The 26,743-nt window shown below is 38.2% G+C and overlaps 1 protein-coding gene across 1 annotated transcript; it reads right to left on the minus strand.

Annotated features, from left to right (window-relative positions):
* Positions 1-2,516: 2,516 nt before the first annotated feature.
* On the minus strand, positions 2,517-26,496 carry LOC105871724 (fibrous sheath-interacting protein 2-like). The gene is made up of 8 exons (XM_075999145.1): positions 26,237-26,496; positions 25,720-25,845; positions 24,910-25,071; positions 23,481-23,570; positions 23,000-23,031; positions 21,876-22,017; positions 21,019-21,129; positions 2,517-2,621 (listed from the first exon to the last, which is right to left on the minus strand). The coding sequence occupies exons 1-8, from the start codon at positions 26,333-26,335 to the stop codon at positions 2,517-2,519; spliced, it is 867 nt and encodes a 288-aa protein (XP_075855260.1). The 5' UTR covers positions 26,336-26,496.
* Between the last annotated feature and the right edge of the window lie 247 nt (positions 26,497-26,743).

Consider the following 26,743-nt stretch of genomic DNA (forward strand, 5'->3'; position numbering starts at 1 on the left):
GCAACCACTGATCCTGCTGTCACTATAAATTAGTTTGCATTTTCTAGAATTTTATGTAAATGGAACTAAACAAGATGTATTATTTTTCGTCTGGCTTCCTTCATTCTGCAGAATTACTTTGAGATTCATCAATATTGTTCCCTGTATTAATAGGTCATTCCTTTTTATTGCTGAACAGTATTCCACGGTATGTATGTACTATGGTTTATCCATTTGCTCATTGAAGGGCATTTAGGTTGTTTCCAGTTTTGGGCTATGATGAATAATGCTGCTACGAACATTGGTGTTCAAGTCTTTATGTGGACATATATTTTCACTTTTATTACCTAGTAGTGGAATGGCTGAATTACATGGTAGATATAAGTTTAATATAAGTTTCCAAAGTATTTTCTGCAGTGGTTGTATCACGTTACATTCCCACTAGTAGTGTAAGAGAGTTCCAGTTGCTCCACATTCTTGCAACTACTTGGTATGATCAGTTATTTAAATTCTAGCCATTTTACTGGGTGTGTAGTCTTATTGTGGTTTAATTTGCATTTCTCTAATGACTAATAATGTTGAACAGCTTTTTATGTGCTTATTTGCCATCTGTATAGCTTCTTCAGTAAAATATCTGTTAGCCCATTTTTATGAGGTTGTTGTGCCTTTGCCCATTTTTATGAGGTTATTATTTCAATATATAACATATGTTTTTATATTTACATCTATTTACAGTGAGCATGCCTTCTGGATGGAGGTCTACAGACCCATATTTTTCTATGTCTACATTTAGGGGCTTGACACATGTGAAGCAGCTATTGTGCAACAGAGCTCTTATTTCAAAAATTTTATATCATTTTTGACTCCTTAAGTACTCTTTACCTTAGCCTTTCATAGGCATCTGCTAGTTTGAGAGTGGAGACAGAGAGGTGAGATTAGAATTTGTAACAGGAGGAATGCCATGATAAACACCAAGGTAATATTCAGCACCTGTCAGCCAAAAGTAAGATGACACAGCAAGACAGGACACCTTGTGAGCCATGCAATTGTCTCAAGAATTTTTCTAACTTTCATCTTCCTTTTTTTGTGTAGCAACAGCTTATAATACTTATCTCAGAAAATTCTCCTGTAGTGTACTGGAGATACCCTTGCCCACCATGAAGAGTCATCTGGGGTCAAGAAGGGGGATATAATTTAAGGAAAGGTACCAAAGAAAGGCCACTCCTTTAGCAGCTCAGAGATGGTGGAAAGATGGAAGGATGGTGGGAGAGAGAGGATGAAGAGCAAAGAACTCAGATGTGGCTTCACATTTGCTTTACTCTGGGCCTTGGTTGCTTTAGGTAAGTGAGATTACTGTGGAGAACAGACAAGAGGGACTATAGCTCCACTCCCCATTTAGGAGAAAGAGATTACTTAGTTCCCCTCCCCCCAGCCCCTACCCATACTTCCTCCTCTCCTCATGGGACATGGACCAGCAACTTAGCACCAGGGTGTGGTCAGGCATAGCAAGGCTCTCTCTGAGGTTTTATTTTCTTAAGCTACTCTTGGTTCTCATGTACTGTAAGCATGGCCCAGAAAGGGCTGAGAGTGGAGCTGGGGAGCTTGCAGAGGGAGTCATTGTGGTAGAGGTAAGAAGGCCCTGAGTGTTATGGAGCAGGTAGCCAGAATTGGAGGCAGGGAGGACAGGAAAGCTAGAGGCTCTACTGAGCTCTAGGAGTCCAGAGCATGGGTCATTATGGCAGTGGCAGACTTCAACTGTGAATGCCAACAGGCTAAGTGCTATGTGAATGGAGACAGGGGCCTCTCTCTGGAGACCAAAGGAGGTAGTGGACATTCCATCCAAGCAGTCTAACTTTATTCTGCCTCTATGAGGTCATGGAAGGCAGTACTTCCCAAACTTTAACGTGCACATTAAGCACTTGGGGATCTTGTTAAAATGCAGATTATGATTCAGTAGGTCTGGAGCGAGGTCTGTGAATCTGCTTTTCTAATTAGCTCCTAGGTGATGCTCATGGGGCTGGCACTTAAAAAAGAACTGGAAAAATTGTCTTCCATAAACCTGGCCCCTGGTGCCACAAAGGTTGGGGACTGCTATTCTAGGAGACAGAACTGCTGAGCAAGGGTGGCAGCAGCGGTGGCAGCAGCTAGTGAGGCACAGGCTGAAAAAATACCTCAGGAACTTGTTGGGAATGGAAAAGTACAGAGATCAGATCAGGAGCAGGAATTGTGAGGAAGTCAGGGCTCTGAATTGTGCTTGGAGGTTGGTCAGCTGCAAGCTGTGGGCTGCCCTGCTCATAGGAGTGCAGAGGCAGTGACACCAACTGAATAATTAGGGAGTCTATCTAAACCAGATGGCAATAGAAGCTGTATCACTGTTGGTAAGCATTAGTCAAAATCCATCACTGGATAGAAGAGGCTAGAGGATTTATCTGCATGCTAAGCAGAAGAGGCCATTACCAAATCCAGTCTTTCCACAAACTACTAATTTCTAATCATAACATTTCAATCACCTCTGTGTCCTTGGTGTCCTTGGTGTCCTAGGTGTCCTTGGTGTCCTTGGTGTGCTTGGTGTGCTTGGTGTGCTTGGTGTGTTTCCTGGTGAGCCGAAGTGTAATTCGTTTTCTTTGTCTTCGGAGAAACTTCTTAAAGAAATATAATGAAACATTTATTTTTCATAGTGGAGATGACAAAATTATCCCAGAGAGATTCTATTTATTCTTTCATGCCCAATAAGAGGAGCTAACAATCAATATATATGTGGGGTTGTTGGAAGGAATTGGAGGTGATAGGCACTGGTTCTCGATGGAAGGCAATTTGGAAATGTCTGGAGACATTTTTGATGGTCACAAATTGGGGGAGGGGTGTTTCTGGCATGGGTAGAGGCTAGAGATGCTGCTAAACACCCTAGCATGCACAGGATGGCCCCCACAAACAAAGGATTATGTGGCCCCAAATGTCAATCATGCCAAGGTTGAGAGACCCTAGAAGAGAAAGATGTGATGGGGAGGAAGGACAATTACTTTTATAAAATCATCTTGTCTAATTAAAGTTATGCTTTAGTTCTAACTAGACAGAATCGTCTTCTGGGAGAAGGGAAAAACTACCTCCTGCTCCATGAGAACATGGCTTTTTCTCTGTGTGGGAGGCAGTCCAGCATAATGACTGTGCTGGAAACCCTCCAGGCTAGGGACAATGACAATTCTTGGTTGTGCCTCACAACTTGGCAGAAGCAACCATATACATAGACCTCATTTGGGAAAAAGGTGATTACAGCTCCTGTTTCTAACCATTTAGATAGACAAAAGGATTCCAAACTGCATGTGTGCTAATTGGGTTTTCATTAGAGTTATAAGATGTGCGTCCTTAGGTGTCGGCATGGTGGAAGATGACAGCCTTATTATAGTGGTATGAGTCAATTTCGTATGTGAAATAGGTATCCTCGCTCTTCTGTTACCTCTGTAATATTATTAATTTAAATTCATTTCTGTTTTCTTTTTCCAAAAGGATTTGAGATGACCATAGTGTAAGATGCCTACCCGAAACTTTCTACCAGAGGTAGAAGTTAACAGTTGAAGATGGAGGGAGCTCTATAGCTGCCAAAGTGATCTAGCATCACACAGGCAGAATGTTCCAGCCTCATTGCTTCACTGAACTGAACTATGAGCTTGTCTTACTGACTGCTCCTTTATACAGTTTTCATTCCTTCTTCCTTCTCAATCGTCTATTCCTACTAGCGCCTCCTTTTTAAACTTTTTCTTGCACACACATTCTCTCTCTCATTAAACTTCTTTTCTTTTTTGCTTTCCTTATAAAACTTCTTTTCTTTCTCTATCCTTGTTCCCTCCCTGTTTTCCTTATTGTCTGCTCCTTTTGGGAACTTATTTTGTTATCTTTGTTTCTTGCTTTCATTATTTTTGCAGTGGCATTTCTTATTGACTTTTCCTTGTTGAACATCTTACTTCCTTCCCTTTCTCTTCCCCTCCTTCTTTCTTTTCTCTTTCTCTCTAATGCTATCATTTTTTGGTAATCTTTTCTTACTCCTTCCTCCTTTCTCTCTCAAATTTATTATTGTCCACTCCTTTTAAAACTTTTCTTTCTCTTTTTTGTGTAAAAGTCTTCTTAAAGGCTTCTCATTTTCAAACATTTCTCTTTTTTGTTCTATTTCTGTCATTCTCTCCTTTTTTAAAAATCTTTCTCTCTTTTTTTGTGCATTTTATTCTTACTGGCCCCTTCTTGTCAGTGAAACTGTCTGTCTTTTTTACATTCTCTCAGTTTTTCCTTCTTAATTTTACTTTCTTTTAACTAGTCCTTTTAATACATCTCCTTATTTCTTTCTTCATTTTAATTCTTTCCTTAATCCCTGTATGTCTTTTTCTCACTCCTTTTATTTCTATTTCTCCTCTGTATCTGTCAGTATAATACCCGCCTGCCTTCTTTCCTTCCCTTCTTCCTTCTTTCTGTTTTCTTTCATTCCTTCTGACTTTATTCCTCCCTCCCTTCCCATCCTCTCCTATATTTCCTCTTTCTTTACTTCTCCCTCTTTCTTTCTAACTCTTTCTTTGTTCATACATTCTTTTTACTGGCTTCTGCCTTTAAGTTCTATCTATCTATCTATCTATCTATCTATCTATCTATCTATCTATCTATCTATCATCTATATAGCTATCTATTCAGCTATCAATTATCTGTCTTATGTTTATTTTGTTTTCCTGTATCCAACCTTACAATCTGTTCCTTTGTTTTCTTATTGGCTTTTCCCTCTCAATCTCATATTCTCTTTCTTTTAACTCTGTTCTCTGCCAACTCATCCTTTATAAATAAACTGCTTCTCTCCTTCCTTAGTTCTTTTCCTCCCTTTCTCCTTCCATCTTTCACTCTAACTTTATTTTACTTTTCCCATCTTTTTTACTGTGTTTTTTTTATTGGCCCCTCCATTTAGAACCTATTTCATTCTCTTTCTTGATTTATTTATTGCAGTGACATTTCTTATTGACTCTTCCTTGTTAAACGTCTTCTCAGTCTCTTCCCCTTTTCCTTCTCTCTCTCTGTCTTTATCATTTTTATACTTGTTTCTTATTTATTCCTCTTTTTTTAATCCCCCCTTTATTTTATAAACTCTTCCTTTTAAAATATTTCTTTTTCTCTTTCTCTTTTAGGTAAAGTCTTACTGGCTTTTTGTTTTTAAACTTTTCTTTTTTTTTGTTCTATTTCTGTCTTACTTTCTTTTTCTACCTGTCCATATCTTTGTCTTTTTATTTCTTTTTAACCATTCTTTGTATGTTTTATTATTACTGGCTCCTTCCTGCTTGTGAAGCATTCTTCCTTTCTGTGATTCTCTCTCTGTTTTTTCCTTTCTGGCTTTTTCTTTGTTTCTTTTTCTTTCTCATTCTCTTATTTTCTCCTTTATTTTACTTTTTCTTATTAATTATTTCCCTATAAATATCTCCTCTCTATTTCTTTCTTCATTTCTTACTCCTTCCTACCTTCATCTTTCTTTCTTTGTCCTTTTCTCTTTTCCTTTCTCTGTCTTTTTCTTGCTCCCTTTATGTTTTATTTTTCTTCTGTGCCTGTCTGCATGCGTGCCTCCTTTCCTTTCCTTTCCTTTCCTTTCCTTTCCTTTCCTTTCCTTTCCTTTCCTTTCCTTTCCTTTCCTTTCCTTTCCTTTCCTTTCCTTTCCTTTCCTTTCCTTTCCTTTCCTTTCCTTTCCTATCCTATCCTATCCTATCCTATCCTATCCTATCCTATCCTATCCTATCCTATCCTATCCTATCTTCCCTCTTTTTAAAAATACTCTCTATTTACTGGACCCTTTTTAAAACTTCTTATTTCTTCTCTTTCCCTTTCTACCTGTCTTTCTTTTATGTAGTGACTTTTTTTTCCCCTGGGCATTCCTTTTCAAAATCAATTCCTCCTTCCTCCCTCCCTCTCTCCCTCCTTTCCTTCCAATTTACACCAACCTGCGTCCCTTTCTATCTAGCTATCATCTACCTATCCTTCAGTCTTACTTCATTGTAATATTTTGACTGACTTCTTTTTAGATTTTTCTTTCCCTGCTTTCCACAGTTGTATGAAATTTTCTCACTAGCGCCTCTCTTCCAATCCCTCTCTGTGTCCTGCTCACATTCTCTTCTTTTTTATTTTGTTCTTTCCTACAGACTCATCACTTTTTATTTATTTATTTATTTATTTATTTATTTATTTATTTATTTATTTATTTTTTGAGTCAGAGTCTCACTCTGTTGCCCAGGCTAGAGTACCATGGCGTCAGCCTAGCTCACAGCAACCTCAAACTCCTGGGCTCAAGCAATCCTTCTGCCTCAGCCTCCCGAGTAGGTGGGACTACAGGCACGTGCCACTATGCCCGGATAATTTTTTCTATTTTTGTTAGAGAGCAGGTCTCTGAGGCTGGTCTGGACCTCCTGACCTCAAGTGATCCTCTAGACTTGGCCTCCCACAGTGCTAGGATTACAGGTGTGAGCCACCAGCCTCGGCCTCCAGACTCATCACTTTCTTTCTTCCCATATCTTCCTGCCTTTCTTCCTGCCTGCTTCATTTCTTCTCCTTTGTTGCATTTTCTATGTCTTTTCTCACTCCATTTTCTTCGCTATCTCTCTTTCTCTATTCTTACTCTGCCCGCATGCCTTCCCTGTTTTCTTCCTCTCTCCTGGCCCCCTTAATTTTCCTTCCTTCCTTCCTTCCTTCCTTCCTTCCTTCCTTCCTTCCTTCCTTCCTTCCTTCCTTCCTTCCTTCCTTCCTTCCTTCCTTCCTTCCCTCCCTCCCTCCCTCCCTCCCTCCCTTCTTTCCTCCTTCCTTCCTTCTTTTGTTTCCCCATCCATATTCCCTGACCTCTCTCCTAGCTTCATTCATTTCTCCCTTCCTTTCTCCTTTCCATCTTCCACAAGTTTTCTCCTTTCCCTCTTACTTGCTTTCCTCTATCCTTTATTCCTTCCTTCCTCCCATTCTTCTTTTATGTTCTTTCTACTGGTTCCTCTTTTTAAATTACTCTCTCTCATTCTATCTTTTTATACATTCTTCGTTATACTTGCTTCTGTATGTTCTCTCTCTCTCTCATATCCATCTACTTATTTACCAATCCATCTACCTATCTAGTTATCTACCCAGCTATTAATCATCTCTCTTTCTGTCTTTATGTTTCTGTTTTATTTTCCTATTTCCAACTTAAAATCTGCCCCCCCACCCCTGCCAAATTGTACTTGGTTTTCTTATTGGCTCCTCCCTCTCGCTCTCATATTTTCTTTCTTCCTTTAACTGTTCCCTGTTGACTCCTTTATAAACTTCTTTCATCCTTCCTAAGTTTGTCCTTTCCTTCCTTCTTCCTTCCTCCCTCCCTCTTTCTCTCACTGCATTTTATTCTTTATATCTTTTTTGCACTGTTTTCTTTATTGGCTCCTTCTTTAAGAATTTATTTTATTTTATTTTTCTTGCTTATTTTCATGATTTACTGCAGTGGCATTTCTTATTGACCCTTGTTCGTTAAACACCTTTCTCTCTTCCCTTCTTTCCTTCCCTGTCTCTCTCCCACCCTCCTCTCCCCTCTTCAACTCTATCATTTTTTGTAATCTTTTCTTCTTCTTCTTTTGGTACATCTCTCTTAAATTTATTTTATTATTGGCCCCTCATTTTAAACTTTCCGTTTTCTCTTTTTTTTTTGTGTAAAGTCTTCTTATAAGCTATTAGATTTTAAACTTTTCTCTTTTGTTCTCCATTTCTGTCTCTCTATATCTTTCTCTTCTTTTTATCTTATTGTATACTTTATTCTTACTGGCTCCTTCCTACGTGTGTAATATTCTCCCTTTCTTTCTGTTTGTATTTCTTTTCTCCTTCCTCCCATCCTTTCTTCTTACTTCCTTTTTTCTTCTTATCTTTCTCTCATTCTCATATTTTTACCTTTTGTTAAAAAAATTAATCCTTTAAAATGTTTATTTCTTTCTTTTCTTACTCCTTCCCTACTTTATTCTTCCTGTCTTTCCTTTCCTTTCCCTTCTCCTTCCTTCCTTCCTTCCTTCCTTTCTTCCTTCCTTCCTTCCTTCCCTCCCTCCCTCCCTCCCTCCCTCCCTCCCTCCCTCCCTTCCTTCCTTCCTTCCTTCCTTCCTTCCTTCCTTCCTTCCTTCCTTCCTTCCTTCCTTCCTTCCTTTCTTTTTCTCTTCTTCCTTTTCTTTGTTTCTCTCTTTTTTCCTTTTCTTTCTTTCTCCCTCTTTTAACCTGTGCCAATCTGTATGCTGCCTATTTTCCTACCTTCTGCCTTTCTCCTTTCCTTCTACCTTTATTCCTTCCTCCTTTATTATCCTATCCTATTCAGTATTCCCTCTTTCATTCTCTATTTACTGGACCCTTTAAAAATATTTTTAATTTCCTCTTTCCCTTCTTAATTTTCTATCTTTTATGCATTGACATTTTTACTGGGTTCTCCTTTTTAAAATCTCCCTCTCTCCCTCCTTCCCTTCCTTCCTTTCTCATATCTTTCTTTTCCATTTATACCTCCCTCCTTTCCTAGCTGCCATTCATCCATCTATCTATATTATTTTACTGTAATATTGAACTGGCTTCTTCTTTATAGGTCTCTTTCCCTGATGTTTATAATTGGATGTAATTTTCTTACTAGCTCCTCCTTTTCAAGCCCTTCTCTGTCTCTCAGTGTCACATTCCCTCTTTATAAAAACAATTTTGCTCTTTCCTACAGACTCATCGCTTTAACTTTCTTTCTTTCTACCCCTTCCTTCCTTTCTATCTTGTCCCTTCCCTTCTTTTCTTTCTTGTCATTGCCTTTTCCTGTGTCTTTTCTCACTCCATTTTGTTCACTGTCTCTCTCTCTTTTCCTTTCTTTCCATATTCTTACCCTGACTGCATGTTTTCCTTTCTTTCTTCCAGTCTCCTGCACTTCATCCTTACCTACCTAACCTACTTCTTTCCTTCCTTGTTTTTTCCCTTTCTTACTGTCTCTTTCCTCCTTCCATTCATTCATTCATTCTTTTTTTTTTTTTTTACCGTTTCTGGCTTCTAAACATTTTTCACTTCACCTCTATCTCTTTGTCCCAACTCTTTCTTTATATCTGTTTCATTCAGTCCTTTATGTTGGCTTATGCCTTTCAAAGTCCAAGGTGTCTGCCTGTCTGTCATCTATCTATCTATCTATCTATCTATCAATCAATCAACTATCTATCTACTTACCTAAGTACTTACCTGGCTATTTATCCATCTTTATTTTACTGTCTCTCTTTTTAAATGACTTTTATTTTTTTTTATCTCCTCCCCATCAACACAATTATAGCTGATTTTCTTACTGGCTCCTCCCTCTTATCCTCATATTCCCTTTCTCTTCTTTAGCTCTTTTCCTTATTGACTATTTATAAACTTTTTTCCTTCTTTCTTATTTTCTTTCCATCCTTTCTTCCTCTCTTTTTTCTTCCCTCCCTTTTCCCCTTCTGTTCTAGTTTTATACTTTTTCTAGTGACTCCTCTTTTTAAACCATTTATTTCCTTCCCTGTCTTTTTTGCGCTTACTCTTTTTATTGATTTCATATGGTCTTTTTTAAAAACTGGCTTCTACCTTTAAGATCTGTTCTATAAATCTATCTATCTATCTATCTATCTATCTATCTATCTATCTATCTATCTATCTATCTAATCTGTCTTCCTGTATCTTTCTTTATTTTACGCTAGTTTCAACTAGCTTCTTCTTTTAAGATCTCTCCTCTTTCTGCTTCCACTTCTTCCCTTCCTTTTTTCCTCCTTCTTTTGTGCCTGCCTCTATAACCTTTCTGTCATTTCTCACTCCATTTCTTTAATTGTCTCTATCCTGGACTTTCTTTCTCTATTTGTTCTCTGGCCCCATGCCTACCCGCCTTCCTTCTTTCCTCCATTTTTCTCTCCCTACTTTCCTTCCTTTCTTCTGCCCCCTTCATCCTTCTTTCTTTCCTGCCTGCCTACCTGCCCTCCCTCCCACCTTCTGTCCCTCCTTCCTTCCATTCTTCTTTTATTCGATTTCTATTCGCAGCTCTTTTAAAACTGTTTTCTCCCCGTCACCATTCTTTCTTTCTAACTCTCTTTTTCATATTGGTTTCTGCCTTTCTTATTCTATCTATCTATCTATCTATCTATCTATCTATCTATCTATCTATCTATCTATCTCATCTATCTACTTACCTGCCAACCTACCTACCATCTATTTATTTATTCAGCTATCAGTCATCTATCTCTCTGTCTCCATTTTTTGCCTGACTTCTTTTATAATCAGTTCCTCACAGCACAATTGTACTTGATTCTTTTCCTTTTTATTTTGAATTTTTTCTAGTCTTAGCCATTTTTAATGGAAAAAGTATACAATTGAACTAGGTTATTTTCTTGTTTTCTCTTTTCTTTCCCTGTAATATTCTCTTTCTTTTTTAGAATCTCCTTTTTCTTACTGATCATTCTTTATAAACTTCTTTTCTTCTTCCTAAGTACCTTCCTTCCTCCCTCCTTCCCTCCCTTTCCCTCTTACTTTATTTTACTTTCTTTTTTGGTGTATAGTTTTACTTTTTAAAATTATTTTTATAGATTTAGGGGATACAAGTACTGTTTTGTTGTATGGATCTATTGTGTAGTAGTGAAGGCTGGGCTTTTTGTGTAACCATCACCTGATTAGTGTACGTAGTACCCATTAGGTAATTTCTCATACCACACCCACTTCTCACCCTTCCCAATCTCCAGTGTCTATCATTCCGTTCTGTATGTCCGTGTGTGCACACTATTTGGGTCCCACTTGGAAGTGGGAACATGCAGTATTTGATTTTATTTTACTCTTTCCATCTTTGCATAGTTTTCTTTATTGGCTCCTCCTTTTAGAACTTTTGTTCTCTTTCTGTCTTGCTTTCATTATTTTTACAGTGGCATTTCTTATTGACTCTTCTTTGTTAAACATCTTACTTTTTTCTCTTGTCTTTCTTTCCTTCTCTTTCTGTCTTTACCATCTTTTAGTTTTTCTTAATCACTTCTTCCCCCCTTTTTTTACATCTTTCTCTCGGTGTCTCTCTTAAATTTCATTTATTATTGGCTCCTTTTCAAACTTTTCTTTTGTCTTTCTCTTCTTTGTAAAGTTTTCTCATAGACTTTGTGTTTTTAAGCTTTTCCTGTTTGTTTGTTTTTTTTGTTTGTTTGTTTTTTTTAGAGACGGGGTCTCGCTATGTTGCCCAGGCTGGAGTGCAGTGGCTATTCACAGGCGCGATCCCACTACTGATCAGCACGGGAGTTTTGACCTGCTCCGTTTCCGACCTGGGCCGGTTCACCCCTCCTTAGGCAACCTGGTGGTCCCCCGCTCCCGGGAGGTCACCATATTGATGCCGAACTTAGTGCGGACACCCGATCGGCATAGCGCACTACAGCCCAGAACTCCTGGGCTCAAGCGATCCTCCCATCTCAGCCTCCCGAGTAGCTGGGACTACAGGCGCGCGCCACCCCGTCCGGCAGCTTTTCCTGTTTTTGTTCTCTTTGTTTCTGTCTCCTTTTCCTTTCCTATCTCTCCACTTCTTTTCTTATCTTTTTTGTACACTTTATACTTACTTCTCTTTCCTGCTTGCATTTCTTTGTTTCTATTTCCTTTTCCCTTTTTTCTCTGTCTCTTTATTCTTACTGTCTCTCATTCTTATATTTTTCCTTCATTTAGTAAACTTTAAACATCTTCTCTTTCTTTCTTAATTTCTTACTCTGTTCTACCTCCATTCTTTCCTTCTTTCTTTCCCTTATTCCTTTCCTATGTCTTTTTCTTCCTCCGTCTCTTTATTTCTGTTTCTCCTCTGTGCCTGTCTGCAGGCATGCTCACTTGCCTTCTTTTCTTCCTTCTTTGATTTGTCTTCCCTCATTCCTTTCTTCCATCCTATCCTATGCTATCCATATTCCCACTTTCCTGTACCCTCTATTTAACGGCCTCTTTAAAATGTTTTCATTTCCTCTCTTAACTTTTCCAACTCTGTTTTTATGTACTGACTTTTTATTGTGTTCTCCTTTTGAAAACAGATTTTTTCAGTTCTTTCTTTCTTTCTTTTTATACCTCCCTCCTTTCCTATCTAGCTGTCATCCATCTATCTTGTTTTATGGCAATATTTTAACTGACTTCTTCCTTTTAGATCTTTCTATTTCCCTGCTGTTCACAATTGTACTTAATTTTCTTATTAGCTCCTCCTTTTCAAACCTTTCTTTCTGTTTCTCTCATTCTTTTCTTTTTTATTTTACTGTTTTCTACAGACGAAGCACTTTAAACTTCTCTTCCTTTCCACCCCTCCCTTCCATCCTTTCTTCTTTCCTTTACTGCCCCTTTCTATGTTTTTTCTTACTCTACCTCATTTTCTTTCTGTCTCTTTCTTTCTCTATTCTTACCCTGCCTGTATTCCTACTGTTCTTCCTTCTTTTCCCGCTGTCCCTTTATTTTTCCTCCCTTTCTCTCTCACTCTCTCCTTTTATCTTCCTTTACATGCCTTCCTCCCTCCTTCCCTTCCCTATTTCCTTCCTTCCATTCTTTCATTTTGTACTTGGTCTTGTTTTCAAACATTTTTCATTTTATCTGTATCTCTTTTCTTCTAACTCTTTCTTTGTATTTATTTCATAGTCTTTTATACTGGCTTATGCCTATTAAAGTATGATCCTATCTATCTATATCTATTTATCTGTCATCTATTATGTGTCTCCCTGATTTACCTGACTTACTTACTTATGTACCCACCTAGCTATCCATATTTATTTTACTGTTTCTTTTCTGACTTTCTTTTAAAATCTCCTCCCCATCAACACAATAGTACTTGATTTTCTTATAGGCTTCTCTCTCCCACACTCACAACCTCTTTCCTTCTTTAACTCCATTCCTTACTGATTCATCCCTTTAAAACTTCTGTCCATCCATAGACCTATCTATCTACTTCCCTCCCTTCCTCCTACCTGTCATCCTTCTAGCTATTTATACTTATTTTACTTGATTTCTTTTTAGATCTCTCTTTGCCTGTCTGTCTTTCATAGATGTACTTAATTTTCTTACTCTGTTTACACTCCTGTGTCTTAGTGTCACCTTTTTTTCTGCTTTTTTTTTTTTTTTTTTGAGACAGAGTCTCGCTTGTTGACCAGGTGAGAGTGAGTGCCCTGGCGTCAGCCTAGCTCACAGCAACCTCAAACTCCCGGGCTCAAGCAATCCTTCTGCCTCAGCCTCCCGAGTAGCTGGGACTACAGGCATGCGCCACCATGCCTGGCTAATTTTCTATATATATTAGTTGGCCAATTAATTTCTTTCTATTTATAGTAGAGACGGGGTCTTGCTCTTGCTCAGGCTGGTTTCGAACTCCTGATCTCGAGCAATCCGCCTGCCTCAGCCTCCCAGAGTGCTAGGATTACAGGTGTGAGCCACCGCGCCTGGCTTTGCTTTTTTTTTTTATTTTACTATTTTCCTAGCTTCATCCCTTTAAAATTTTTCTCTTCCTTCTTCCCTGCCTTCTCTCTTTTTTCCCTCATTTCCTTTCATTCCTTCTGCATTTTTTATATTTACTACCTGCCTCTATGTCTCCTTCTTATCCCCTTTACCCTTTCTCTAGCATTGTCTTTTCTTTGGAAGCCTATAAGCCTGCCTGCCTATTGCCCCAGTTTCCCTTCCTATCTCCTCCCTGCTTCCTGCTTTCCATACATCCTTCCCCCTTCCTTCCTTCTACCTAGTTTTCCTACTCTATTTCTCCCTCTGTCTTCCTCTCTCCTTCCTATACTTTTTTGCTTTTTAATAAAAAAGTGGCTCCTCTTCCAAACTTTTTTCCTTTACTATCTCCTATTTTCTTTGTAATACTTTCTTCTCTACTGGCCCCTCCTCTTAAATGTCCTTTCTACCTCACCTATCTACCTGTCAACCTACCTAGCTACCTAGGTGTCATCCATCATTTTTATTGTATTTTTGTCAGACTTCTTTATAGATCCCTCTCCCTGTCCTTCACTTCCATCCTTCCTTCTTTCTTTCTTCTTTCCTTCTCTCCCCCCTTTCTTCCATCATTCCTATCTGTATACCCTTTATCTATTCTTGCTCCATTTATTTTTTTTTTCTGCTGATTTATTGAATTTATTTTCAGTTTTAAAGTGACACTGGAGGTATGGAATAAATTTATAAGACAGAACATTTGGAAATAATATTAATTTTAAAACTCTATTATATTAAATATTCATTGTTTTGAATTTAGCAAATGCATAAAAACACAATAAGAAAATAAAAGAAATCATTCCCAAATCCAAACACTCAGAGATAGATATAATGATATTTTGCTTTTTTTGCCTTCTGTTCTTTTCCCTGGGCATAGATACACACATACATTTATTAAAATTAGAATCATATTGCACATACTATTTTGTAACCTGCTTTTTTCCCCAATTGGGGTATTTCAAGACTATTACTCCACTCATTTTTTAATACAAACCATATTTATTTATTTATTTTCACTATCTTGTTCCCCATATCTCTTTGCTTCCCTGCTGTATGTCTGTCTTCTTATCTTCCTCCCACCTTCCCTCCTGCCCCCTTTATCCTTCTTTTCCTCATTTCTTTCTTCTTATCTTCTTTCTTTTCTCCATCCATCCTCTCTAGTGTCTCTCCCTCTTGTCTTTCTCCTTTATTTCCTTCCTCCTTTCCTTCCTCTTTTCTGCCTCCCTCCCTCCCTCTCTTGCTCTTGTCCTCCCTTCCTTTCTCCTTCTGTTTTTCCCTTCTCTCCTTCCACACTTCCTTCCATTCTTCTTTTGCTCTCTTGTTATTGGCTCCTCTTTTTAAACTTTTTTTGTTTCCTTCTCTTTTTCTAACTCTAATTATAACTATCTTTTGTACATTGTTTTTTTTCTGGGTCCTGTCTTTTATGTGCAATCAATCAATCAATCATCTACCTGCCTACCTATTAATATTCAGCTATCAATCATCTATCAAATTTCCATCTTTATTTTACTAATTTTTTTGCACTCTTACTTTTAAAATCTGTCCCCATCACATAATTGTAATTGATTTCCTTACCTGCTCCTCCCTGTGATTCTCACATTCCCTTTCTTTTTTTAATTAACTCTGCTATCTATTGACTCATCCTTTATAAACTTTTTTCTTTTATTCTGCCTTCCTTCCTTACTTCTATTTTTCTTTCCCTCCTTCTACTATTTTTTATACTGGATCACCTTAATACTTTATTCTTTTGTTCTCTTTCATTTTCTTTCTATATTTTTTGTCTTGTTTTACTACTGACTTCTCCTTTTTGACATCATTATCTATCCATATATCCTATCCATCTGTCCACCCACCTACCACCTAGCTTTCATACATCTTACTTTTAGTTTTCATATTTCTCTTTGTATTTTTTTTTACTCTACTTTAAACAAAATAAAGACAGGTTCACTATGTTGTTCAGGCTGCTCTCGAATACCTGGGCTCAAGGGATCCTCCTGCCTCAGCCTCCCCAGTACCTGGGACTACTCTTCCTCTCTCTGCCTTTCTTCATCTTTTCTTTGTGTGCTTGCTTACATGCTTGCCTTTCTTCTCCTCCTTCCCTCCCTCCTTTCTTCCTTTTTTCTTAAACTAACTCTCTCTCTCTCTCTATCTCCTCTTTTAAACTTTTTTCTTTCCTTCACTTTTTCTCCTTTTATCATTTTAATACTGTCTTTTCTACTGGCCTGTACTTTTAAAGTCCATTCTATGTGCCTATCTATTAGTCTATGTAGCTAACTACCTCCTATTGTCAAGGCTTCATTAATCCTTGTTTTATTGTATGTTTACTGATTTCTTCTATTTAGACCTCTTTTTTCTCCCTGCCCTCCACAATATACTTAATTTTCTTACTGGCTCCTCCTTTTCAAAGATTTTCCTCTGTCTTTCACTCTCAGATTATCTCTAACTTTTTTTATGTTACATTTTCCTAGTTACTCAGTCCTATTATACTTTTGACCTTTCTTCCTTCTTCCCTCTCACCCTCTCTCTCTCCTTCTCTCTTTCCCTTTCTGTATATCTCTTGAAGAGTTTCCCTCAGTCTCTGTCAAGTTTTCTTGTTGTGTCTTTGTCAGCCTGCCTGCATGCATTTTCCTCTCTCTCACCCTCCCTCTTTCCCTCCTTCCTTCCTCATTCTTCATTACTTTTTCCCTTCCTGTCTTTCTCCCTCCATTCTGCCCTGTCCCTTCCCTTCCTTCTTTTACTCTCATCTTACTGGCTTCTGTTTTCAAAGTCTTTTATATCTTTCTATCTCTCTTTGTAACTCTTTCATTTTGTATTGTCTTTTTCAATGACTTCTTTTTACAGTTCTACCCGTACCTATCTGCTTATCTAGCTATCAAATTATCTACCTTTATTTTACTTTATTTTTTCAGCATATTATGGGGGTATAAATGTTTAGGTTATGTATGTTGCCTTGCCTCCCCCTTCCCTCCCCAGTCAGAGCTTCAAGCATGTCCATCCCACAGATGGTGCTCATTGTACTCATTTATTTTACTATAATTTTAAAACTGATTTTTATATTTCAACTTTGCCAAGCCACACAGCATACACAATTGCATGTGATTTTCTTACTAGTTCTGATTATCAAACTGCTTTCTTTTCTCCTACTGTTTTTTTCTAACTGTTCTTTTATACTGTCTTTTTTTTTTTGGCTTCTACTTTTTAAAGTCTATCCTACATATTTGTCTGTCTGTCTTTATTTTACTGTGTTTTTATATTAAATTTTACATTTTTTAATCCCCCCATATTATACTTGATTTTCTAACTTATGGTTCTAAGTTTTTTGTTTTCTTTTATCCTCAATTATTTTTCTTTCTTTCTTTCTATCTTCTACTGACCTATTTTTTACTGGCTTTTCCTTTTTAGGGCCTTATCCAGATACCTATCTACCTGCCTCTCTGCCTATCTAACTAGCTATCAATCATCTCTGTTCTATTTAACTCTCTTTTTTAGTGGCTTTTCAAAACATCCCCCACCTACCACCATATTGTACTGGATTTTCTTACAGACTCCTCCTTTTCAATCTCCTCCCTTTCCATTTACTCCTTTACTTTACTCTTTTCCTACACTGTTCCATCCCTTTTAAACTTGTATTTTGTTTTCTTTCCTTCTACGCCTCTACCCCGCCCTTCCTTTCTCATTTTATGCCTTTGTACATGTCTGTTACTGGCTCTCTTTCACTTTCTCTTTTCTTCGCCTTGCCTTCCTTCCTTCCCTCCCTCTCTCTCCCTATCCTCTCTTCCTCTATCCCTCCATCCTTCCTCCTTCCCCCTTTTTCCATCCTTTCCTTCCTTTCTCCAGCCCTCTTTTTCTTTCATTTTTAAAACTCACTTTTTATGGGCTCCTTTTCTTAAAATTTTTTTCTTTCTAATTCTCTCTGTTTCCTACTATCTTGTTTGGTACTGCCTTTTATTTCTGGTTTACTTTTAAAGTCAGATCTATCTATCTGTCTCCCTGTCTATTATCTATCAAATTTATTTTAGTTTTTTTTTGTAACTGAAGTTTCCTTTTAAACTCTTCTCACTCTCCACAATTGTACTTGAATTTCTTACTGGCTCCTCCTTTTTAAATCCCTCTCTCACACAATCACATTCCCTGTTCATTTAATTATTCTTATGACTTATCCTTTCAAAATTTCCCTCCCTTCCTTCCTGCCTCCCGTCTCTCCCTTCTCCCTTCCTTTTTTTCTTTCTTCTTCCTTTTACTTGTTTATCCACTATACCTATGAATTGTACTCCATCCCTTTCTTTCACCATTTCATTCAATTTTCTTTGCCTTTTGTCCTTTCTTTCCCCCTTCTCTTCTCTCTGTAGTTTCCCTTTTTCACTTCATCCATCCTTCCTTCCTCCCTTGGTTCCTCACTCTTTCTCTCTCCCTCCACCTCCCCTCCTCCTTCACACTTACCTTTTCCCTGTCCTCCACCTACCCTCCTTCCCACTTCCCTCTCCTCTTCCCCCTCTCTCCCCTTCCCTAGATCCTCACACTTACCTGTTCATCTTTCTCCTCCTCTCCCCTCCCTCTCTACCCCTCTACCTCCCCTCTCCTCCTCCCTCCAACATATATCCCATCTCCCCCTTCCTCCTACTTCCCTCTCCCCTTCCTCCCTCTCCCCTCCCTCTCTCCCCTTCCCTCCTCCCATTTCCTTGTCCACCTTCCTTCTTCCTTCCATATTCCTCCCCCTTTCTCCTTCATCTCCCTCCTCCTTTCTCTCTGTCTCCATTCCACTCCCTCTCTCTTCCTTCCCCTTTCCTCCCTCCTTCCTTCCCCCCTTTTTATTCATTTTTTATGGGCTCCTCTTAAACTTTTTTTAATTTAGTGAATGTCCTTTTAAACCCCACCTCCCCTCCCCTCATCACAATTGATTTGTTACTGGCTGCTCTTTTTCAATTCCCTTTTCTATTTCTCTTTGTAGCCTTCCTTTTTTCCTCCTCTACTTTCCTTCCCCTGTCCTTTCTCTTCCTTCCCTTTCTCAATATCTCTTGCTCTTTTCTTTCAGTCTCTTTCTCTTTGTTGCTTGTACTTCTGCCTTCCTCCCTTCCTCCCATCCTCCCATCCTCCCTTTGGTCTTCTTTTATTTTTTTCCTGTCTTCATTTTGAAAATTGTTTGCTTTCCTTTTTCTCTCTTTCTAAGTCTCTCTATTTCCTCTTTTTTTGTCCTGTCTTTTTACTGGCTTTTCTCTTTAAACATTATCTTACTTGCCTACTTTATCTCTCTGTCTCTTTATCTCTCTCTTTCCCACCTCTCTGTCTGTCTTTATTCCATGGTTTTTTTCTGTATTTTCCTGTACTGATTTTCTTATTGAGTCTTTCTTTTAAAAGTTTGTTCATATTTTCTGTCTACCTATGATTTAAACATTACTGTCTTCCTTTAAAATCTTTTTCCTTTTTGTACTATTCTTACTGATTTCTCCTTTTAAACTTCTATTTTATTTATTTTTGCTTTCTCTCATTTTGTCTCTATTTCCCCTTTTTATTTCACTCTTTTTCTTTTTCTTTTTTTGTTTTAGTTCTATATTTTCTTGTATTGCCTTTCTTACTGCCTCCTTTTTTATTATTTTGTTTTTCTCCTATTCTCCCCTTCCTACTGTGTCCTTTTCTTTTCTTCAGTCTATCTTCATTGTACTGCCTTTTCTTATTGGTTTCTCCTTTTTAAAGTCTAGTCTATCTATCTGCTTATCTAAATATTTTCTTTTACTAACTTCTTATTTTTTTTAAATGACTTGTCATTTTGAATCTTTCTGTCACCTGCCTCCTAATTGTATTTGGTTTTCTAACTGGCTTCTCTCCTTCAAATTCCTCTCTCTTTCTCTCTCACTCTCATATTCTGTCTTTTTCTTTCTTTTACTTTTTCGTACTGACTTATCATTTTTAAACTTCTTTCTTTTCTATCTCCCTCTCTCCCTCTATCCTTCCCTTCTTTCCTCTACCCTTTCTTTGTTCCCATATGTTTTTTTCTGTGTGTCTTTTTCTTGCTCCCTTTCTTTCACTCTGCCTATCTTTCTCCTTTCTCTGTCTTCTCACCCCATCTCTTTTGGTCTATTTGTTTGTTTGTCTTTGTCTGCTCCCCACTCCCTCCTTCAGAGTATGTGCTTGTGTTAGTCTACTGGCTTCTTCTGTTCAATTTTCTTGCTTTCTTTCTCTCTCTTATTCTCTCCCCCTCTCTATTTCATTCATTCTTTCTTTTTGTACCATCTTTTCTTACTGCCTCCTTTCAACCTTTTTGTTCTTACTTTTTTCTGTTTTTTGTTTTATATTTTTAAAAATGTCTTTTTTATATCCCTCAAAAGGGGATCTTTTTCTCTTTCACTAGCAATCTCTCTCTCTCTCTCAGTTTTGTTTAGTCTTTTCTTATTGGTTCCTCATTTTAAACTTTTCCCCCTATTTTTCTCTTTTTTTGTCTCCTTTTTTCAGTCCTTTTTGTATTTTTTTCTCTTATTGGCTCCTTTTGTTAAACATTTCTTTCTTTCCTGCTTTGTATCATATAATTTTTTTTACTCCTCCTCCTCCTTTTAAACTTCTTTCTCTCTTGGCTTATTTTCTCTCTATATATGTATATCCATCTCTTTTGCTTTCTGTCTTTGATATCTGTTTTTGTGTGTGTTCTGTTTCCTCTTATTGGCTCCCTTTTCAACCTGCAGTATAGGCAGCCTTTGTAAGAGCAATTAATCTATTATTAATTATATTATAATTAATCATATTAATTATAATTAATATATATTAATTATATATTATATTACATGTAATTATCATGTACATTATATATATATACACACAAATGCATATATATATATATATATATATACATACAAACTCTGTGTGTTTGTGTGTGTGTACATGCTTTACAACTGGTGTTGTAACTGAGAAGTGCCTTGGAGAGTGCCTGGCACTGGGGAAATGAGCATCTACAACTTCCCTTTGGAAGGGCCTTGTAATCTCATTGTAAAAACAGAGGGAGGGGTTTATAAAGACACTAATATTTAATATATAAATATGCGTCTTCTACTTAGCTACATTATCTTACCTTGTGTTTCATCTGGGCCTTTGTTTTTATATATATTCTTCTCTGGTTCTTCTGTTTTAAGGTCATTCTTTTGCATTTTTTGTAAATGATAAGCGATTTTTTTCTCTAGAAGTACTTGTTTCTAAAATGTTAAAAAATATATTTAATATATAAATTTAATGTCAACCTTCCAGTAGAAAAGCAAACCAGATATTTCAAATGGGATGCTATAATTGAAGTAAACCCTCATTCCTGTCTTGAGATTTCTAAAGTCACAATAAGTACAAAGCTGGAAAGGTAGTCAGAGGTAAGTTTCCTTTTGTGGTCCAGCATGAAGAAAAATAAATGTTAATAACGAGATCCAATTGACCTCATTTCTCACTTTGTGAAGAGTAGTCTCATTTCAGACCAGTCCTTGAATTATAGGTTTAGGCAGGGCTGGGTCTCTCCATCAATAGCTATCCTCATGAGTTTAGGCCACTTCTGACAATTCACATTTTAAAATATAAAAAATGGCAAAAGTCTTTTCTCAAACAGCTCAAGTCATTGGTGAAAGCTCACTGTACCTTCCGGTTAGTTTCTTCTCGGAATTTTTGACGTCGTTCTTCAATTCTTGCTTCTCTTTTTACTTCTTCTCCAATCTTTGTTAGAAGTGACAGTTCTTTTGCCTTCCATTCCTAGGGAGCACAATGTTACACTAGTCAGTATGGATTGTCTTTCATATTTTTTTTTTCTTTTTTTAGTATTGTGTCTATCTACGACCAATAAGCAAATTGTACTAAATAAGTAGCCTAACAGAAATTGGGTGAACCATCATGAAAAATTTCACATTGGCTTTAGAATGGGCTTATTTTACTGCCTTTTATTGGGAATGTGTTGGAGGGATGCAATGGAATGGAAAAAGAAAGTATTTTGCTATTAAGACATTTAATTCAAGCATAAGCCTGGCTCCAAGGATGGATCTAAAAGGATGCTGGCAAGAGAGTTTTCTCTTCTGGACTCAGGGGTATGTCACATGTAATCTGCTGCTTTTTTTTTTTTTTTTTTTTTTTTGGCCAGGAACATGTGTAGAAATGCTGCTCTTAAATGTATTTTGACAGAGAAACCAAACAAATAATGGTCTTGTCTGAATTTGGGGAACTGAGAATTCAGGCATGATTATTTTTCACTAGAGCTAAATTCTAAAACTTTAAAGAGCAGATGAGGTATGACTAATGTAATGGATATATAATGTGTGGTGATCAGTCTCACTACTTTAAATAAAAACTTGTCCATTATAATAGTGATAAAAGATTAATAGGGGTTTATTTATTTTTTAGAACTGAAATGACTTCAGGTAATGTGTTAAACTGCTAAAAATGTTTAGCAATCAAACAACCAGACATAATTGTTCCCTTAATATTTAAAATGTGGCATTCTTCACCTCTTCAATTTGTCTACGGAGATGAAGTTTTCTTCTTATGTGGTCCCGATGTCGGCTTTCTTCTTCCTTCATCCGGAGTGCACTCCGTTTTTCTGCAGTGTGTTCAATCTTGTCCATTTCCTTAGCAACCGTATCTAAATGTCTAAGTAAAAGTGCAAATAAAAGTGAAGGTAAACTGGGTGTTGCCTTTACAATGACTTCATCTGTTTTGATATTCCCAAAAGATCTGATTGGTTGTTTTTTATTTCTTGAACTACAGGAAATTTAGAGGTATTCAGGGACCTTTAAGCTAGCCTGATCCATCAACTGACCATGCTGTACTTGTTTTACTAGTCCCTGTTATACAATTCTCTGTTACTGTGGCTGGGACAATGGCAAAATATGGAATAAAGTGATCAAAAGTATTTTATACAGAAATTATTGATAACTCAAGTAGTTTGGGGAACATGAGTTTCCCAAGATGGCTGAAATCAACTGAAGGACTGACTTCAAAAAACTAGCAGATTTGAATTTCTTTTGAAAAATAAATGGGTACTCGTCTCTCTGCAGTTCCCAAGTCCCTAAACATGGGAGATGAATCCATGCACTGTAAGAGCCAGGTGATGGGGAACTGGTACTCAGGCCTGATAAAGGAGAAAGAGAACTAGAACTCATCCCTTTACATCCCGAGGCATGGGATTGGCCTCTGAATGGTAACATTGAATGTATGTGGGTAACAGTTGAATAATCATACACACTTGGTTGGGAATGACACAGGTTTACACTAGCATCACAGAGGTATAGGAACCCTCGTTTTCTGACTTTGCAGTAATTTCCTTAAACTTAAATTTGAAACATGGGCTAAAGACACTTGTGTCTCCTTCTGCCGCTATGGACTTGGGTTTCCCAAGATCAGGAGTTTGTGCTTTGGATTTCTTTTTCAGATGGCACTTTGGCCTACCTCTTGGGCTCCTAGAGGCTGCAGTTTCTCAGGTAGAAATGCTCCTCTCTAGCCTTGGTACCAAGGTTCCCAATCCCTGAATCTCTTGATATACCTTTCTTTGTCTCCACATTGAAGACTATAGGGATGCACAATGTCTCCATGAAATATGCATTAATTTTGATCATTCCTGTGTTTTACTAACCGTTCTTGCACTGGAGTTGTTCGTGTACTTTCCTGTAATAACCATTTTTGGAATCGAGCAACATTATAACTTTCATTAGCTCTCTTGGTTTCATATAATTTCTTTACTTGTTTTTCAATCATTTTCTGAAAGAAAAAAAGATTTAGTGGTTTTTTTGTTTCCCAGAAATAGACCTGTCATTTGATATGCCTTCTTATGTTTCAGGCTTAGTAAACATCCTGTACTCTGCAAATGGCTAATTCAGTTAGCCTGCATTTAAGTCTAGTGTGGCTCCATTCCAGACAAGTGAAAATTTTTCTCTCTAAATGAAAGGCAAGTGTCTCATTTTATCTTTTATAGATCTCTTATAGAAATTTGATTTGATTTGTTATTAATACTTCTAGGACAGAATATTATAAGAAAATATTCTGCATAGGACCAAACCTTACATAAAAATTTTGTTACAGGCCCCAAATAAAACAAATGTAAGTATTTAACTTACTTGTTCTTTTATATAGTTTCTTTCAAAGTCTACTTTTAAACTGCTCAGATAATGCCTGTACTTATTCAGTTCCTTCAAGGAACATATAACCTACAAAAACAAAAACAAAAAATATAAGTACGAAGTTGTAATGATCATAACACTTTACAGAGAAGAAAGTAAAAAAAAAAACATTCATTATAGTAACAATAGTAACAATTTGGGATCAATTTCTTATTTTTTAAATTTCAGAATATTATGTGGATACAAATGTTTTAGTTACATGAATTGTTTTTGTACAGTTTACATCAAAGTTATAAGTGTGCCCATCACCGAGATAGTGTACAGTGTACCCATTAGGTATGATTTCACCCATCCCCTCCTCCTCCTGCCCCTCTCCCCCCTTCCACCTGCTTGATTACTGCTGAGTTTTACTTTCATGTGTGCACGTGAGTGTTGATCAATTAGTTCCAATTGCATAGCGAGTACATGTGGTGTTTGCTTTTCCATTCTCACAATACTTCACTTAGAAGAATGGAATTTGTATCCAAATATTATTTCATTAACATCATAATTAGGAATTTACCATTCCCAATCAGTTTTTCATTAAAACACTAATATAGTAATGATGTTTAACTCCCCAAAGCATTTACTCTATCAAGTTGTATTTTGCTAGTTTCCCCCTTTGTCTCTAGTTTGCTCAAAGGGTATAGGAAATATTTTTTGACAAGTATAAAATGACATCATTATTTTTAGAACCAGGGGGGAAAACACTACAATATATTTGGGGAAAATAAATAAGGGTGTGTGTGTCCGTCCTTATAGACCCAAATTATTTGGTAATTATATTTGTTGCAATAAAAGAAAAATGGTTGGCTGGGTGCAACCATTTGTAATCCTAGCACTCTGGATTAATGCCTGTAATCCTAGCACTCTGGGAGGCCGAGGCAGGCGGATTGCTCGAGTTCAGGAGTTTGACACCATCCTGAGCAAGAGCGAGACCCCGTCTCTACCATAAATAGAAATAAATTAATTGGCCAACTAATATATTTAGAAAAAATTAGCCAGGCATGGTGGCACATGCCTATAGTCCCAGCTACTCAGGAGGCTGAGGCAGCAGGATTGCTTGAGCCCAGGAGTTTGAGGTTGCTGTGAGCTAGGCTGACGCCATGGCACTCACTCTAGCCTGGGCAACAAAGCGAGACTCTGTCTCAAAAGAAAAAAAAAAGAAAAAAGAAAAAGGTCAGGTAGGAACAAGTAGCTTTATGTAGAGAAAACAGCTGCCTTTTTTCCCTTGGCCCAAATACTGAGTAATTCATTGAGTTTTTTAAATTAGGTACCCTCTATTGCTGAACTAAAAGTTGACACAGACTCAAAGTTAGATACAGAAGCAAGCATCTAAGAAATGCGTAGGTTTTTGCTGGTTAACAGGAAGTAGGCTTCAACGTACTTTATTATTGGTGGTGATGTAGCCATTTTTTCTTAACCTCCTGAGGATATCTTTTCGCTTATAGTATGTTTTTAAATGTGGATCATGTAGACTTTTATAGCTGGTTTCCAAAAGTCGGCAGTAAGGATCAGTCAAATTAAAACCATAAGAAGGTTGATAAAGCTGCAAACAGATTCAAAAGTATTACAAATGTAAGATGAATAAAATCACACTTTTAAACATCAATTTTTTGAAATTACTAGGATGTTCATTGAAAATAAAGCATGCAAGCAGAATCTGAAGTGAGGGAATACAGACAATGGACTGATTTGGGTAAACCTAACTGCCTTTCTCTTCCTCTGTCCTCCCAGACCTGTCTTAAGGATGTAGGTGGCCTGCAGAATCCCAATTTGTGAACGCTGTGTTCAATCTGCATGTAACTCAACTTCAGTCCAATTCCTGGACACAGACATTGAAAATAACTTTTGAGAAGGAGAGGAGGACAGTGCATGCCAGGATTTAGGAGCCAGATGGACAGAGGCACAGAGGTAAGAATCATCATGATATGTGTGGGTGGGCAGAAGAGACCCCAACCTGTCAGAGTGAAGGCTCTGGTTTGGAGATAAGGCTGGATGTGGTGGGCTGGGAGCATCATGGAGAGGCCTTCTATTAATATCATTAAAGTGAGGTTTAGAAGCTTAAACCCTTTAACTCGTTTAACTCCACTTGGTGTGTGACATTGAAGTAGACATAAAACAATCATAGCAAAGTTTAACAGCAAGCTGAACAGGGTAAGGAAAATCACTTAAGCACTATTAAAAAGCAGTTTACCTTTTCACTTATATTTGTAGTATAGAATACACTATTGCTTCCTGGGATAACCGGCAGTTTGACCCCAAGAGGCAGATCCAGTAGGTGAGATGCCCCGACCTCTGGAAAGGGGTTTTTCTTTGTGCTCTGTCAGATACAATTGGAAAGTCAGTCCAGGAAGTATTCATTTAGTTTAGACCAATCTACTCCCACTTCATGGGCTAATACCTCCAGATAAATCAAAGAACTACACATTCAGGGCTGAAGGAACCTGCTTGGCCTGGCCGGCTGACAGCCTGGAAGACCTCCTGGCTTCCCTGGGTCACCAGAACTATCTCTGGGCTCCGCCCAAGGCCACCCTGCCCAGTGGTGGCCAGTGTCAGCCCCAGCCACCCTCTGGGGGAGCTGAGTGAGACAGTCAAGGACACGCCCCGTTCCCTCCCCCTCACCGAGATCTCCGCCCCGTGGGTCTGCCTGCCCACTCCAGACCCCACCCTGGGGCCAGAAGGGGGAAGAGAGGGGACTGGCCGCCACTCACGGTGCCACAGTGTTCCTTGTCTGCATTTAGGTTGCTGGCGGCCGCCTTTTTGGCGGCGGCTTCGACAGTCTTATAGCAGTTCCTGAGGTACAGCTCCATGGCCACCCGTCAGCCCCCAGGGGGCTGGGGGCTGGAGTCGAAGTCTGTTGTCGTTTCTTCTCTGCACACACACCCTTCTTGCCCTGTGCCCTGATCAGGTCTGGCCTGCCGCCAAGGCCATGGTTACCAGGGTAACCTGTCCCCCAGGACACGCCTCTCACAATGCTGTGCTCCAGGCTGGAAAGCTGATGTCCACAACGGGCGACAGCGTCGCCCCAATGAGCGTCACCGTCGGAGTCAGGGGGGGCTGCGGTGGGGGCAGAGGAGCAGTGACCACGTGGCCTTCCTGGACGCGCATGCGCACGAGGCTTCAGCGCCTCAGAGTTGGGAAAGTGGTCCAAAAGTCTGGGTATAAGAGGACCACGGTTGAGATTTTGTATCTCTCTGAAACCAATCCGGGACATTTAA

Source organism: Microcebus murinus, chromosome X (assembly GCF_040939455.1).
Source record: "Microcebus murinus isolate Inina chromosome X, M.murinus_Inina_mat1.0, whole genome shotgun sequence".
Taxonomy (NCBI): Eukaryota; Metazoa; Chordata; class Mammalia; order Primates; family Cheirogaleidae; genus Microcebus; species Microcebus murinus.